Genomic DNA, 17,344 nt, shown 5'->3' with positions numbered 1-17,344 from the left:
TGTATTAAAATTCAAACACTGTAGTCAAACACTGTAGGAAGATTACCTACACATCCTCCACTCAAAACACACATTCAAAAAAGGTACATTAGCAAAAATAACTACTAAGTATGAATTTTAAGGATCTATTAGACATTGATATCATTTGTTATTTTGATATAGCTTGATTTGCAATACAGACGATGAGGAACAAGAGAAAGAATGAGAAGATTTATGCTCTAAGGCAAACATATCCTTAAAACAACCAGACTCAAAGAGCAAAGGCTGCAAATGTAAAATCAGTTACCAGTTTACAGAATTTATATCAGATCATCAACAGGAAAAAAGAACCAAGCAGCAAGGATCTTCGAAGGGATTGCATGGTCCCATGATGCAAAAACCTGCACTCAATTCCCGAAGTTCATCAGTCCAAAATCACTCAATCTCTCTATCCATGTGGTATGTTAGCCACTACTGTACTGCTCAATGTCAAGATTTAAAATGTCTGGATCAGAAAGTGAGACCTGGAATTTTAGGTACTGATATCCCACATCTAGTTCAGAGAGGGAAGAAAACAATACAGTTCCTTCTCAATCAGCATGAGACAGCCCCTAAGCTAGAGAAAAACAGCAAGCACAAGTCCTAAGCCCAGAAAACAAGAGCTGCTAAATCTGTCAACCTGGAGAAAAGACACTGACTCTGGAGAGCTGTTACCATATCATTTACTACTCACAAACCTGAGAAGTCTCGTTCTTGTACCTAGGGCACACCTGCAGTGCGAGCACCCCAAACCAGGCACCCAAGAAAAGCCTCCTACTCCTCCAAACTTACTGCAGCTGCTCCATAACTTGGTGTCCACCAGTCCCAAAAAGAGAGCTTGTTCAGGCCCGCACATCTCATGCAGGGACTAGGAATCTTTTATGAAGAGTCACTAAGAACCACATTCACTCTAGGAACAGTTTTATATTTCATGTCAAAAAATGCAGCACAGAATATGAGATTATTTCATTTGAATTCATGGTATCTATCATAATTTATGATCAAAATGTATTCATTACAAAAATATATATTGAACAAACAGGAGAAAATATTAATTATTTGTTCTTCCTGGCAGCTCTTATTTAGTGGAAGGTCACCAAAAATCATTAGGAGTTCTTCCAAAAACTATTCAAACAAACATTTCTAGAAGTAAAATCTCAACAATATGGTTTTTAAGAATAAAGCATATTTTACAAAGTACTAGAATTTGGGAGCATACTGGTCCTCAAAATGTGCCTTTAAATTACCCCTATTTGGAATGACTGGCATAACTGTGTTAGTCACTTATTTTAGCATTGTTTTATACAGTCAGCTCATTAAATCATTAAAAATATACATGACTGAGCTTCAGTTTGACCTGCAGTGACTCCTATATGTACTCTCAAAATTAACACAAGCACTAAATGCTACTAATCTTCAACTTGTAATAACTGATCAAAGAATACTGCCCTGTAATTCAGTACAAGCTAAAATCATAGCACTGAACTGTGCATTTTCAAACAAGTGGTTTATAACTCTAGATTTAAAATGCAAAGTTTCCATTATATTTAATAATTAAAATGCATGCTGTGTTATGGTTACATTTGGTGACTGGATTAGTAGTACCCCAACTGAGTTAAACAATGCCTTTTTCCTATTAGAGTTCATATTACCATATTGTCTATTTGTTTAAGAAAAGGAAGAAAAAAAGCACAGCAAGGAAGAAGGAATAAAAAAGAAATATGAATATCAAACACACTGAAAGACAGTGAGGACCAAGACAGCAAAAAGACCTGGTATCAGCAAAATATACAGTAGCTGAAAGCAGAAAAGCTGAAATATCTGTGAATTTAAAGTACGAAAACTTTTAATAAAAAGAATATTCTCCCTTTGTCAATAAGGGTTCTCATTCAAAGTAAAGGAAATAAAGCTCAGTTTGTTTTCCTAGATGCAGTTGCTACAAATTGAGGGAATACAGACATCACTGTCAAAGAGCAGATTCTTTCAGGCTGTCAACTTCTTAATCAGGGTCTGACTTCACTGGAAAGTGTGAAATTATGTAATTATTTATGCTTTGCAATTCTAACGGTTTAAACAAATCCAGCACTATGAACATCATCTTTTATAATGCAAAACTCCTACTGCGATTTTGTTTTAGGGAATATATCTTTTTTTTTTTTCCCTGTGCTTTAGGTGGTTTATTCAAACAAAATATAAATATTATGTGAAGTATTTCTTTTCTCCCAAAACAGATCCCATTAAGCTTAGAAGAATAATTTACAAGAATGAAAGAAAATTGAAAAATAAAGTAAAACTGAAATCATGGCCACAGTGACATCAGCTGACATTTTTTCAGTACTGTCAGTTATATTGCTACACAAAACTCTCTAATGGCAAGACTAAAGACCTTTGAGTACTTACAACAAATGTATAAATAAAATATTATTTGACCCCATAAAAATACATACTCCTTACTTTCCTGCACTTCCATGCAATATTTAAGTATAAACTTCAGAGATTAACTTTGTTTTCATTTCAAGTATATTTTATCTTGGTACCAACAGCAAATACAAGACAAGCTTGTGCCTGAAAGCTCACCCACTTCTCCCTCTATCGTAGCTGGTGTAATATATTGTCTCTGCCTGTAAGTCACCTCCTCAGAAACCCATCCCCTTATAGGGTAAATACCCTTAGCATACAAAATACGAAAGTACACATTCACTGAAATAGGTTTATTTAACACTCCCCATCAAAACATACTTTACTGAAATCAGCAACATCTAAATTCATGATGATGAGAATGAAGAAAAAGAGAAAGCATTACTGCAAGTCAACCTCTACCAGCAAAGTTCAGCATGTTATTTACCTGGAAATGGAACCTGAATAGCCTGACCAGAGCTAGCAAAATGCATTGTCAGGTTTTCACTTGTTCTCTCCAAACAGCACCTTCTGTACCCAATGACCTTTTGCCCAGGAAGGATTCTTGGGTTTTGACAGAAGGAGCTCCTTGTATCTCATCAGACGTCTGCTCCAGAGAAACTGAAGGTCAACGCCAGACCTTTGTCAACTTTCTATTGAGTCTCTTCCTCCCCTTCCCTCCTCAGGTTGCCATCCCTGTTGCAAATTCCTTGGGTGACACAAAGGAAAGGAGACAGGAAACAAAGCCTACATACAACCCTCTGCAGATATAAGAGACACTCACAAAGAAGTCAAAGCAATACTTGTCAAGAATTTCTGAGCTACCTAGATTTAGAATGGCACTCAAATTCACAAGTCTGTATTTTTGACACTTAAAGTCTAATGAGAAACGACTAAAGAAAAGAAAGGGTAGCTTTTTTCATATAATATATCTGCCAAGTTCCCAGTACCAACAAGTAACAACACTGTATCATAAAATCTCAGCTCAAGAACCAACCTGTTTTTGAGGTAGGATTTCAAACAAACAAAAAAAAAAATACAATTTTATGTCTGGTTTTGTATGCAAAAATTATGTAATGGAGAGCTTCTGTCAGGTTCTGATTTTGATCATTTTGACACAAATTGAAAAAATTCTGTTAAACTAAATGGAAATATTCCGATTTATAGTCAGGTAAATAACATCAAATTCTAGTCCCAGGTTTTCTTTCCTTCCTGATTAAATTACATTAATGTACACTCAAAACAAAGCAACTCCTGCTATCCCTGTGTTTCTTTTCAGGAGAATAACTTATCTGTTAAAAAATACTACCTGGGCATAAACATGAAGTCATAAGGATTCTCCACATGTCTGCCATCTATCTGAAGCCTTGCAACAAAGAGGCTTTTAGCAGTATCACAGTAGATGGACACCAACATATCCTAAATATAGGGCAGAAGTCAACCTGCTTCTTGAGGACCTATAAGCCATAGTTTCTCCCTAAAATACTTTTTATTAACCTGATACGTATATGAGACAGCAAAAATCAAAACACTGTATTCTTACACAGAATGTACCAGAAAAAGGCTAAACAACTAAATATTTTGCCTTCACATTCTTCGTAAAAGGTATGACATAGTATTCATTGCCATTTTATTCCTAATTAGCAGTTTAAGCTTGTTAACAAGAACAGTTCATTTAAGGTAAACAGGAATTATCTTTCCATTGTATAGGTAAGACCTGTAAATAGGACAGCTGATAAATTCTAAGATGAGAGCAACTAGGAAACTATTCATTAGGGCTTGGGTTATAAATTCAAAACATGAAGCATAACATGCTCAAAGAAGGAGGTTTTATTTTTAAAAGCATTCATTAGGCTCTCATCTTCAAGCCTCAGACTTGTAAATAATTTAAAATGAAAATGCGAACAACAGGCAGGGAAAAAAAACAAATGCAATTCAAATCAGTCCATTGTTGTACCAATAAAACTCAGAACAATAGAAACTAAGTTGGCAGATTTTGAAGACAACATCCAGAAAACATCTTTATGTACTATATCTTTGAACTTACATGTTGTGCTAGCACTGGCACCAATCCTAAAAAAAAAATTAGCTCTGACTTGTAGCAGCCAGGCTTTGCCCAGTAAAGGATACATGTGCTGAACTAGTTATCTTTGGTCATCATTGTACTTAATTCTAGAGATGCCAAAGCAAACAAACAAGCTGCAGTTTATCAATGCTTTTAGATTTTCTATTTATCAATTTATGAATTTATCAATTCTGATTTTTCAGAAATGTATATCCTACTAACAATTTATATGACACAACACAAGAACTCCCTTCCCTTTACAGATGAAGGTAAACCTCGGTTTGCGAAACGTGGGGAGTATGGAAAGAAACAGCCTTTCTTTCACTGGCATTGAAAATGGAAAGTGAAGAAGGCAGAAGTAACCAATCAAACAAAAAAAAAACCAAAACACAAGGATCACTGCTGTCCTCACTGCATATTCAATGTCCCAAATCCAATGTCAACACATCCCTGCAGAAAGCATGTTACACACCAAGGAACCAAGAAAGTGCAACATTTTGCCTTCACTGAGTTTATGGAGTTTGCTATCCTTTTCTCAAGGACTTGGAACAATCCAAATTATATATTCAATGTCACTTAAACATTCAGTGGAAGACAAGCATGCAACACAAATTTCTTTCTCTGTGTTAAAAGACCACATGGCACTGCAAAATGCAAAGGTACCATATTCCTATGCCATGGTTCTTGTGCAGGAAGGTGTGCATAGATGCTGGCTATCTCAGGAACATCAAGATATGCTCCTCAGAAGCCTTTCACTTACTGGCTGCACCCATGCACCAGGAAACCTGACATTTGTCAGTCACACAGGATTTCCTGTACAGCTACAGAACAGCCCTGGACTGAAAAGCAGTCAGAATCATGCAGACAGGCATTTTTCTTTTAGAACACAATTAGTGCCTATTTCTAAAATGCACTTAGGTCATCTCTTTGTAAGGATGTGTGTGAATTTGGTAATACGTACTGTAAATTTTCTTTCCATACTGAGGAAAAAAAGATAGCTAGGTTTCTTTCTGATATAAAGACAGAGATTGCTGACGTAAGTTTGGGACACGACTTTCTTTCATCTTCACATGCTGAAGAACTGAGATTAAGTAAAATATGAAAACTTCCACATACATTTAACATAAACACCTACAATGGACTACAGACTGTTCTGTAACTACTGACTCTTCTCTGGCAGATGGCAGAAACAGAACTAATGGCATTTGCAACTGCAGAGCAGGAAAGCATGTATGATTCCCCAGTTCTGAACATACAACTCCTTTCTGCAAAGTAAATAGTCATTTTTGGAATTTCTGCAGGTGAGAAATTGGAAATTACAGGAACATCTTTACATTTTTTGCTACTTCACTGGTTTTATACACACATGCTAATAAACGATCTGAGTTTATGTGTTAACACAGGCCATAATGACCAAAAAATAAAAAAAAATCCAGTTTAGAAGTAGGTATAGGCATATTTAAACTTTCATACATGTTTGTGTAACCATGTAAGAATGTCCACTGCAAAAACAAACAGACCAGAGATAAAACCACTCTAATGTTACTGGATATTGCATGAACTTTGATACCATGGGCCAGGTAAGATTTAAGTACTTTGCAATGTCAGGTGCATAGCAACCCTACTCCTAATTCATTCTCTCCAAGACCTCCATGCCTGTTAGTACTAAACATTGTACTTGCCTAAGAGAAGTCAGCCTCTTCTCCCAGGCAACCAGTGACAGGATAAGAGGACAGAACTCTCAAGGTACACCCGGGTAGTTTAGGCTGCACATGAGTAAGTTTCTTCACAGAAAAGGTGATTAAGCATTGGAATGGACTGCCCAGGGAGATGATGAAGTCACTGCCCCTGGAGGTGTTTAATGAAAGACTTGACTCCGCCTTAGTGCCATGGTCTAGTTGACATGGTGGTGTTGGGTCAGAGATTGGACTTGATTGATCTCAAAGGTCTTTTGAGAAAGAACCTAGTTGATTCTGTGATCACTGGTGAGGAACAGTGCCCATTTCCCTCATGCTTTTGCCTCCACCAGAAACTGCTGTCATTGCTTCTGCTCCTTCCACTCCTGTTGCATGGGAGGAGTAGTGCCTGCATGTCATGGCTGATGCTGGCCTGGCACTGTGTGATGTATCTGCACCTCAGGCAGCAGTGGCTGTGCTACCCCAAGGTGGCAAGGCCTTAGCAAGACCTTTCTGGGGTAGAAGAATAACCACAAATTCTCTGCTGGGCAGCAGCTGACAATCTGCCAAGTGAAAGCACCATTTCCATTGGACTCCTCATGCAACACAGAGCACAGGAGACCACTCCACTGCATGTCTGGTTTTGTGAACAGCAGAAGGAAACACAGCCACTACATCTGTTCAAGCACATCATCCTGTCTTTCTCCCCAAGCTTTCAAAAAAGTTATACTCCAAACTTCAATCTAAAAGGTCAACTTTTTAGTACCTTTAACAGGCACCTTAATACCAAGGCATTAATTTCAATGAATGACTGGACCAGGTGTATCTGAAACCAATGTTTTTATTTGACTGATGGGGTCATCCATCCAATGCAGCCCTTCTGTTTTCCTGAGAAAGAGAATATTTAAATTCTAAACCACGTTAGGAATTCAAACACAGGAGCCACAGAACAATTCCAGTTCAACCATATTTCATGTGCCAGTCTGTCTGTAAATTCCATCTTATGCACAAAACCCCAACACTGTACACATTCAAAAAATGAAAAAAAAAAAAACCTAGGCAAAGCAAAGCCACTTCATTCTAATGTTGTGCACACTAACAAGAAAATGCTGTTCTTCACTACAAAAGCTTGGGTTTAATGGAATTGGTGACTGACATCTCCTTCACACATATTCTATCTCCAAGTAATGTTTTTCTGTAAAGAGAGACAAGACAGCTTAAGTTTTAAGAACGTTTCTAACAAAGAAAACTCTCATGCAAATAAATCAGAAATCTTTGATGCTGTTACTATACAATAGTTCCTACAGAAGAATCACAGTAAAAGATTTAACTCAGGTCGTTTGAATTATATTTCCCAAAATGCTAATAAAACTGACATGTTTGAACATACTGAAAAAGTCACAGTCCATCATTGTCCTGTCACATCAGTGCATTTGACTTTTTTTTTTAAATGTATGGATTATACAATTACTGCCAGGCTCCATATTTTATGTATAAAAGCTACAATCTGATTATATGTCCATGCTGAAATAATTTATGAAATAAGGATGGAATGACTGCAATGTTACTTCCATGATGAATGTAACTTGCTGTGAATAGTGTAGAAGATTGCAATAGAGACCCAACTGAAGCCTGTAATTGTCTTCATCTTTCATGAAGAGGTGTGACCTGGGAAAAATATAGATCCAGGCATCCAAAGCTCCAGCCTCATGCAAACACCTTGATTACTCATGTTCTGATACAGGAAGGGAAAATTTATAGTCTTCACATGCCACACCTTTGGGGTATTAAGGTGAGAATCACAGGGAATTACACCCAGTGTTTAAATTGTATGCTAGTCTGTTATGGTTTTTCACCACCAGAAAATCCACCATTGCCACTCTTACCCTTGCACTTTTGGATTTTCATTAACTACTCCCCAGGTGTCACCATCACGATTAGTATCATATGGATGAGCACGAGCACGTGAGAAAGCCAAGGTCTTGCACATCTGCATCAGTGCAACTACTCAAAGAAGCAAAGAGGGCACAGGAAAACAGAAACAAAACCTTTAACTTCATAAATTCTAAGATCACTAGGTACAGCATTCAGATCACAAATTTTTTTTCCTTCCTCCAACTAACACTACATTTAATATTAACTTCGTGGTTCACAGGCCACACTAGTTATTTGAAGGAACGACAGGAAACCCTTCATAACAACTCAAACTACACAAGACAGAACACGGACTCATAAAAAGGCTTGTATTGGAAAGGACCTTAAAGATCACCTAGTTCCAACAGCTTCCACAAGAGGTGGTTGCTCAGAGCCACACCCAACCCGGCCTTGGAACAGCTGCAGGGATGGAGCATCCACAACCTCACTAGGTTGCCACTCTGTGCCAGTGCCTCACCACCCTCACACTAAACAATTTCTTCGATATAAAGGACATACAGATGATAACCTATCCCTCAAAGGCCACCTAAAGCAGTAGTTTTGGTTTAATGATCTTTCCTACTGAAGACACGCAAACCTTCAGAAGTGCACTACCACCGATTTGTTTATGGCAACTTGCTTTCCCTGCATAATCTGGCAGGTTCCCCAAGAATCTACACTGACTCCCTAGATCAGGCAAAACCATGTTGAAAATCACAAGACTGTGAGGGCACAGGAGGTGTTCATGATTCAAGAGGCTGAACTCCAAAGGTCAGTAAATAAGGAAGGGAAGGGTCTGAAGCACAAGACCTATGAGGAATGGCTGGGAGCTGGGAGTGGGATTGACCCTGAAGGAGGCTCAAGGGAGACCTTATCATTCTCCACAACCACCTGAATGCAGGGTGAGACCAGGAGTGGTTCAGCATCTTCTCCCAGGCAACCAATGACACGATGAGAGGACAAAAACTTTAAGCTGCACCAAGTGAAGTTTGTGCTGGACATCAGGGAAACTTTTTTCACTGAAAATGTGATTTGACTTTGGAATGGACTACCCAGGTAAGTTATGGAGTCACTGTCCCTGGAGGCGTCTAATTAAAGACAGGATGTGGCATACAGAGCTACCTGTCGGTGAAATGGTGTTCAGTATATCAGAGGTCTTTTCCAACCTAATTCTGCCATTCTGTGACCGCTCTACCTAGTGACTGAAGCAGAATAAAGGAAAAGCAGCTAAAACCCGTCCTTTATCCTTTATAACAGCCGCGTACAAAGCTCCTGCAGTCACGGGTGTCGTCCCTCACCGACAGCCACTGCACTTCTAAAATATCATACCCGCTTATTCTACAGCAACCTTCGGAAAAAGAGAGGGAAGTAAGAAACGGGGTGCTCGGGCGGCTGAAACCACTCAGGACAGCGCAGAACCCCTAAGCCGACATTTCCGAGCGCCCTCCCCGGACCGACCCCGCCCCGCCGCGCCTGCGCAGCCGCCGCCGCGCAAGCTGTCCCCGCTCGGCGGTTCGGGGGCGCTGCCCGGGGCCGTCCCCGCGAGCCGGCGGCTCCGTGGGGCCAGCACCCACTGCCGGGTCCCGCTGCCTCCTCAGGCCTCCGCCCCGCGCGGCCGGGCGCCGCGCCTGCGACCCGGCCCTAGGGAGCTGGGCGGAGGGCGGGGGGGACACAGGCAACGGGGGAGGAGCCCGGAGCACGCGCCAGCCGGAACCGCGCAACGCGGTAGCAGCTCGCGTGGGTCCCCACCCCGTCCGGTTCTTCTTCCCTCCGTCTCTCCCCCCACGTCCCCGCTGTCCTCGCCCGTACCCTCTCCCTCGCCTCTCCCCGCCGCCGCCCGCCTGCGGCACAGCGGAAAGGAAGACCCCCACGGCCCCGGGGCTGGCTGCGGCAGCCAATGAGCGCAAGGGGCGCTCTTCCCGCCCTCGGCACCGCGGCCAATCGGCGAGCATCTTGGGACAAAGCAGGCACGGGATTGGCTCGGCCCGTGCGCCACAACCCTCCCGCCCGCCCACAAAAAAAAAAAAAAAAAAAAAAGAGAAAAAAAAACGACGGCAGCGCAGAGGCCCAAAAAGCCCGAGGGGAGACGGCGACGCGGCACACCGTGAGCCCCCCTCGCGAGGGCCGAGGCAGCGGCTCGCCTCGCGCCGCTGTGCGACGAGACGGGGCGGCCGCACCGCGGCGGGCAACGCTTACCGCGCGGGGGGAGCCGAGCGCCTCCGCTTGTGCTGAGCCGTGTCACCAGTGGCGCGCCGTAGCTCCGCCGCGCTGCGTCACGCCCGGCGCGGGGGGGGCGGGGCCCGAGCGCGTTCACGTGACGCGACGGCGCCGGCGGGGCGGGAGCCGGTGCGGAGGTGCCGCTCGTGCTGCCGCGGGCGCGAGTGGCCGCGCGCCCAACGGCCGCCGCCGCGCGCGCACCATCTGGCGCCATCTTGCCTTGCCTTGCCCTGCCTTCCCCTGCCCTGCCCTGCCTTGACATCGCCCCTGCTCTCGACTGCTACCGCCCCTCCACACATCCCGGGATGGGATGGCCCCAAAAGGAAGACGGAGACCCGAGGGTTTTCCAGGGTTGCGTGTGCCGGTGAGGCCGCAGCTTCGTGCGCTTGCCGGACGAGAGCAGGCGGCGCTTGCAGGAGCCAGCGGGTGCGGGCTTGGTGCTTCCCGAAGCCGCCCGTTCCTTGGTGCGTGGCGCAGCCCGGCCTGCTCTGTGGCTTCTGCCCCTCCGGCGGCCCCCGCGCTTGGTTGCGCCAGTGTAACCTTGGGCCGCACGTGCGTAAAGCTGCTTGACATTCTCAGCCTGCATCGCACTGCAGCGAGATTTGTATCTGGTCCTTGGGAAACCTGTTCTGGAGGAGGGGGAAACGAGTCCTTGATGCAGAGCCTGCAGCTATTCACTAGGGGTATCAGTCAAAGGGTGTCGATGTCCCAAGCTATATTAAATAACCTTCACGGAGTGCAGTACAAGAGAAGAACAGTTGAAAAAGGCGAAAGGGAGGCAATTTGTAAAGAATTTCGTATTTTATAAACTCATGATGATGAAACCCTAAGTGTTCTTTCCGTCTGCCTTAAACATGATTAAGTGTAATATCAAAGCAAAGAAGCAAAGTGTAAAGAGTCTTCAGAAGCCTGTGGTGAAATATAGTTGCTTTTTCTCTGTTACTTATGATTTTTAAAATGCAGGTTTCCCATTTATCTCCTGATAACATTTTTTAATGGCCAGTATCTTAGTTAAATGGCATTTAGCATTCTTCAAGGCCATGGCACAGAGACAAGGAGAGAACACCTCTTTGGGAATAAGTTTGCAGTTCATTGACTTTCCAGTCACACAGTGTGCACAAGCTTACCCACTTGAAGTGACAACTTACAGTGCTATTCAGCCAGTTTGTCACTGGCTAATCTGTTAAATTTATGTTGCAGAAATGCCAATTCTCTTGAGGGTTGTAAAGACAGCAAGAATGGGTTGAAAGCAAAGCAGTTGGTGAGGCCTGAGCCTTTCATTGAAACCAAGTGGAGCATCCCAGACTTTACCAGGTCTTTACTGGGTCTCAAGTAACACCAAGTGAGTCTGCCTAGTCCATCAGTTATTTCATTATTTGCTTACTGAGAGGAAACATACTGGAGGAGACGTGATTGTGCAAGCTGCAGTCTTAGAAGTTGAAGTATTGCTAACAGAATTAAGAGCGGCAGCATATTTTAGGAGTAGCCTGAAGAGGGAGCCATTGGTATGGGACAAGTAGCAGCTAAGGCAGAATCACTATTAATAATAAAAAAAAAAAAATCATACCTGTACCAGAAATAATTAATTTTATTTTGTAATTATAAGCTGTATTTATTAAATGTTTACAGTCATCCCTACATTTAATGTTCTGGCTGAACAAAAGTTGTCCTGAAAAGTGGTTCTGTGTTCTGAAATAGTTATGCTAATAAAAATATATTAGAATGCAAGCTGAATATAAGTCAATGAGTAATTAACAAGGATTTAATTAGCTAAAAGATTAATTTATCAACGGATTGTAAACATAGACTATATTTATTTTTTAACAGAATATGACACTAGGAATGATTCTGCAGTTGCTGTATTTCTACCACACCAAAATTCTGATTTCACTAGAAATATTACTTATTCCAAGAGTACTACCAGCTCTTTACTTAGCTGTGTAACTTTCCTACTTATTAGTCTGTGTGTTTGCTCCTGTACAAAAAACACACAGCTTTGTGAGTACTACTACCAGAAGTGAGATATTCAGCAGGATAAAGGCAGTCACCATAACACTACTTACCAATTCTGACTCACGGGATTTCCTATCTGATTTGTTTAGAAGAAATAACCCCATGACTGGATGATGATCTCTTAGGTAGAATGTCACTGTCAGGCCCTCCAGAGGACACTGGTGTCTGTAGGATATCAAGTTATTAACATCAATCCATGAGAGCTCCTTAACCACCTTTGGTTTTCCACAGAATAGCAAATTTTTGAAGAAAAGTTGCATATATCTTTATTCTGCAGTTCCAACACCTAAGAAAACATGAAACAGAATAATTAGGATGTAAACACCGAGAACCTTTTTAGTGTCAATTACCTATATGCATATATATATATATATACACATATATCTATAACTTCCCTTTTTTAATGCAAGTTGTTTTGACCATTTTTCAAGGTGTGTGATTCAGGAAGGTAAGTGCAATATTCCAGTTTGACTGACCTGCTGCTGCACGCTGTTCAAACTGATGGAATTTGTATCCATTGGAATCCTTGGAGGTATTTAAAGGATGTGTAGATGTGGTACTTAGGGTTTTGTAGTGGACTTGGCAGTGCTGGGGTAATTGTTGGTCCTTACAAACAATTTGATGGTTGAAGGTAAGGATGTTACTGTCTTTGAAATGAGTTTTAATGTCTCTACTAACTTCGGGCAGCAGGTTTGTTACAGAGCCCAGACAGCTTGGCCCCCGAACAGTCTGCACAAGCCTGAGTTTCTGAGCTTCGGGGTAAAATAGTAGGTTCAAGGGGGGAGTATGTAATAGGCGGCTCGGGAAGGCTTTACCTTCCTAGTACCTCAGCCAATGGGGAAAGGAAGAGGGCAACATGTGGCCGGGAGCGTGGGATGAAAGGAGGCTGCGCCCTCTGAAACCTCGAAAGAGAAGATCCCGCGGGTGTGTGTCAGTGGACTTTCTCCCGTTATTCGAATAAGGTTGCAGGATTCCTCCATCTCCTTTTTTGGACAGAAACCTCTGGCATTTGTGGATTTTTCAGACAGACTCGATAAAGGTCTTTTTTAACAATGGACAATTTCAATTAATAATTCTGTGAATCGGCCATGGTCCTGTGATCCAGGTCCCTGGCTGGTGCAGCACTACTGTAATTCATGGCTCATCTGGTTCCAGCACTGCCTCGGCCGAACGGCAGCCTGGGCAGGACACAGGTGGCTTGTGGCCGCCTCGGCAGGGTCACAGCGCCAGGGCACTGCCAGCGCCACACTTGAGCACGGATGGGCTGGCCGAGGCCAGCTGCCTGCAGCTCCCATGTGGTTCTGTGGGGAGCTGCCCCTGTGAACCATGGTGGCAGTTCCGTGCCCACTGCCCCTGGTGTCCGAAGGAATGGAGAGCGAGCCTGCACAGCCCCGCTCGGTCTGCTCCGCAGCCGGGCAGCCACACCGATTCCAGGAACCAGAGGAGGTGTGGCCGCGTCAGGGCACGGCTGCCCCTTTGTGCCACCGGGCTCACGCTGCCCGTGGCACCCGCAGCCGCTCCTTCATTAAAGGCTGCACCTGACTCACTTCGTGTTACCCGCTGGGCTCGCTGCCCACTCGAGCCAATGAACTCGTTTGAAGTACAAATAGCTAACCATTTTTACATAAACAAAATGTTCACCCACTGCTAGGTACCTTTTGTTATTATTTATTTTTTTTTTTTATGATATAAAAAACTTTATGCAGGCAAGTAAAAATGTAGTAAAAATTATGTGGTTTCCCAACTTTTCCTGCTGTTGTAGGTGCAATGTGAATGTTTGAGGAAAAATAAGAGGGAAAGCACCCGGGCTTTAATGGAAGGCTTACTAAGGATTCGTTTGAATTTTTTATAATTACATAAAATCTAGGGGGTAAAAAATAATTTTGAGCAGCTTGAAGTGATTGGAAGGGTTTTTTGCAATTAAAATAATTTTGTAGGAGTTTAAGTTTACAGATAGAAGCTGCAAGAATATGAAAAAACAAACAATCAAGATAGTGCTTGAAGTTCCCTCACTTAACAAAAGAAAGTGAATGACTGCAAATCCTTTCGTTTGGCCCACAGATGATGCATCGTGCAGGCCTTGTTTTGCCAGTAGTATTAAAGGCTTTCTATTCAGCCTGCAGCATGGAAGCATGGGGGCCACGGGGGCCATCTGTCTGCATGTGCACAGAAAGGTATCTTCACAGAGGCACTTGAAGAGTCACATGTGGTCTTTCATCAGATCCTGAATAGTCTGAGTGAAGTTTCTCTAAAGTCAAGTTACAGTCCAGATGAGGAGTGGTAAGGGAATTGTATAACATCTATGAGATGTAGATGTCTAGAACAGTAGTCATATAGCTGTCTGCTCAGTGTCACAGTAGCCAACACCTCAAAAATAAATAGTAATAAATGGTCATAGAAAGCAATTGTATATAAGCACCAAAGGCTAAACTGTTTTGCATACACAATACAAAACATGCAGACAGGAGACCTCACTTATGTCTCTGTGCATGCAGCTTTCTAGATACAAACATCAATATCTATATACCAATAAATCAGATGTGGGGTTTTTTTCCATGCTGACAAATAACTGACGTTACTTGAAGCACACAGGCAAAAATTTTACCCATGGACATTAAGTCTTCAGGCTGTTCCCTCCAGAAAATCCCATGTTAAGATACATTAGCACCTATAGAGTGCTGCAGGTTAACATAATTTTTCCTGGGCCCATAGACTTTGGTGTGGTGTGACTTAGCAAAGGCACCACTGACTGCCATTGCTAGCTCTTTCACAGGAGTGCAGCTAGCACAGCGTCTATTACGATTTTGTTTGTTTGCTTGTTAGTTTGTTTAAAATGGATCTTTCATTGTTTTTCAATAAAAAGTGGACTATATAAATTTTGGTGTCCAGAAGCCCCTCCAGAAAGGTAGCTTTAGAAAGGATGTACTTCCAGGATCTTACTGATCCTTCCACTGTGATGAAATGAAACTTTATCTTTTGAAATTCTCACTGGAATGTCAGGGTTGCTGCCAAACTGAGGATGTTAACCCTGTCTATGGAATTTGATGCCTTGTCAGGAAGACAATAATGCACAAGAGACAAGTAAAACAGTGCTAATTCTTGCATTTCTAATTGTAAAAAAAGAGTGATGCAAACTTACATGAAATTCATATGAGGGCTCTGCCACCACTTGTTTCTTTATGCCAGAATATGTGTCAGGAGCGTATCATGTTGAATATTTTCAGGTTTCTATTACAGAAATGTTTACAGGTTTCAATTCTATGCTCCCCTTCAATTCCACAAATAAATGATATTTGAAGTATTCTTACAGATGTAAAAAGAAAAAAAAAAAGAAAAGAAAGAAAAAATTGTAACTGCATTGGAAAGACGGGGAACATACAATTGGCTGACATGTCAGGCCATTTTACAGTGAGAGATCATCAAAATGATCTTAAGACAGGTAGCAAAATCAGCATTATCCACACATACTTCCACAACATCTGGTTTCATTTAACTATAGATATGTTTAAGTCTGTCTGGCGGCCGACTCTGCTAAACCTCCAAGGATTTAGTTTTCTTGTACTGGGGTTTTTTAATAAAAATTCATTTAATTTTAATAATAATTCATTGAAATAAAATGAGAGTCATTTATTATCCTCTATTGTTTGTTATGTGTGAAGATGTCCAGCTTGCCAGAATTTACAGCTCTGAGACTGTGTAATTAATCTCTTGCAAATTCACAAAGCAAGTTTCTCAAATAGACATATATCTGAAATACAAACATCAATTCTGGTACATTATGCATCAATACATTAAGATTTAATGTGGTAGCAGATCAGAAAATAATATGCAAAAAAGTATGCTACATGAAATAGAGATTTAGTCCTTATTTTTAATCTTCACTAAGTCAACATATTATCCACGTGGCACATGCATCCTAGTCCTGTTAGAACTACATCTACTGAAATAAGAATGTGTTTATACTGTTAGCTCTAAAGGAAGAATTTTCTGGTTACACACTGAAATTCTCAAATGCTCATCAAGTAAGGAATGTGACCATTTTTCTTTGCTGTTGGGATGCACCTTATGGAGAGTGGACTTCAGACCTTAAGCAAGGCTCAATTGGGCTTTTTTTCCCCTCCCAGGAGTAACATTTCTTATCAAAAAGAATCCAAATTTCACACCTGTGAAAGTGTGTTTGTACTTTGGTTTCACAAAAAAAAACACAGCTGTTGTTTCTGCATTGAGAAGTAAGTGAATGCGGCATATTTCACTCAAAGAATCTGCATGAAATTGCATAACAAAATATAAGCACATTTTCAGATAGTATTTGCAATTTTTCAAACTCTGTGAGAGCAGATAAATTAACTAGGAACTTTCTCCATTGTCCTCCATCCAAACAACTCATTCCATGTGACAACCAGCTGAAAACTAGGAATTGACTCACCTCCTTAGAAAGTAATGGAAATGTCAAAATGACTTCTAAGTGACTTCAGGAAGAAGACTCACACTGGTTCAAGTTCATAGCTGAAAAAAAATATGAAAAGAAGTTTCAAGATTGCATGTTTGTATTGTTAGCAGCTAATTTTGAATTTCCTGGTCTACTTGTAATCTACTGGTCTACATGTAATCTAATGTAGCAGCATTGCAGAAAAACCTTTGCTACATATTTGTCAAAATTATCTGCAACTTGGCAGTATTCTTCATACACTGTTCTGAAGAATGCAAGTAAGAAGCTCACTGAAATACTTGGCAGTAGAGCAAAGTAGACAAATATGCACTCTGTTAAAAAGGAACTGTTCATATTTTTGTATTCATAAATTTGTTAAAAATATTTAATGACACACCTCCTAAAGTGCATGATGTGTCTACAGCTCCAAATACAGCCATATGTGGAGTTGAACTCAGTGGTCCTTATGGGTCCCTTCCAATTTTAGATATTCTATGATACAAGATATAAACTTGAAAATCAGTTAAGCTTCACCTTGGAACAATAAGTATTTAACTTTACATGTTACTTGCAGGTGGAATGTTCCAGCAGAAATAAGGGAACTCGTGGGTCCTC

At 41.6% G+C, this 17,344-nt stretch overlaps 1 protein-coding gene and 1 long non-coding RNA gene across 6 annotated transcripts in view; both read right to left on the bottom strand.

Moving 5' to 3' along the window:
- ZNF407 (zinc finger protein 407) overlaps positions 1-15,641 on the bottom strand; it is a 338,932-nt gene extending 323,291 nt beyond the window's left edge. For 4 of the 5 annotated variants that reach the window (XM_086894220.1, XM_086894248.1, XM_086894239.1 and 1 more), the window contains exon 1: positions 10,267-15,641. In XM_086894220.1, the coding sequence (XP_086750346.1) occupies positions 10,267-10,549 (283 nt within the window). In that variant the 5' untranslated portion in view covers positions 10,550-15,641. Of the gene's footprint in view, positions 1-9,879; positions 10,031-10,266 lie in introns of those variants that run through there. The other variant, XM_086894230.1, reaches the window with a different exon arrangement.
- Positions 4,228-8,160, bottom strand: LOC111944917 (uncharacterized). The gene is made up of 2 exons (XR_002871459.2): positions 8,043-8,160; positions 4,228-7,351 (listed from the first exon to the last, which is right to left on the bottom strand). It is a non-coding gene; the product is annotated as an uncharacterized LOC111944917 (long non-coding RNA).
- Positions 15,642-17,344: the final 1,703 nt, after the last annotated feature.

Source organism: Cyanistes caeruleus, chromosome 1 (genome assembly GCF_971803275.1).
Source record: "Cyanistes caeruleus chromosome 1, bCyaCae1.hap1.1, whole genome shotgun sequence".
NCBI lineage: Eukaryota > Metazoa > Chordata > Aves > Passeriformes > Paridae > Cyanistes > Cyanistes caeruleus.
Note: the sequence above shows the minus strand (reverse complement) of the source record. Positions and strands in the feature narration are given on the sequence as shown.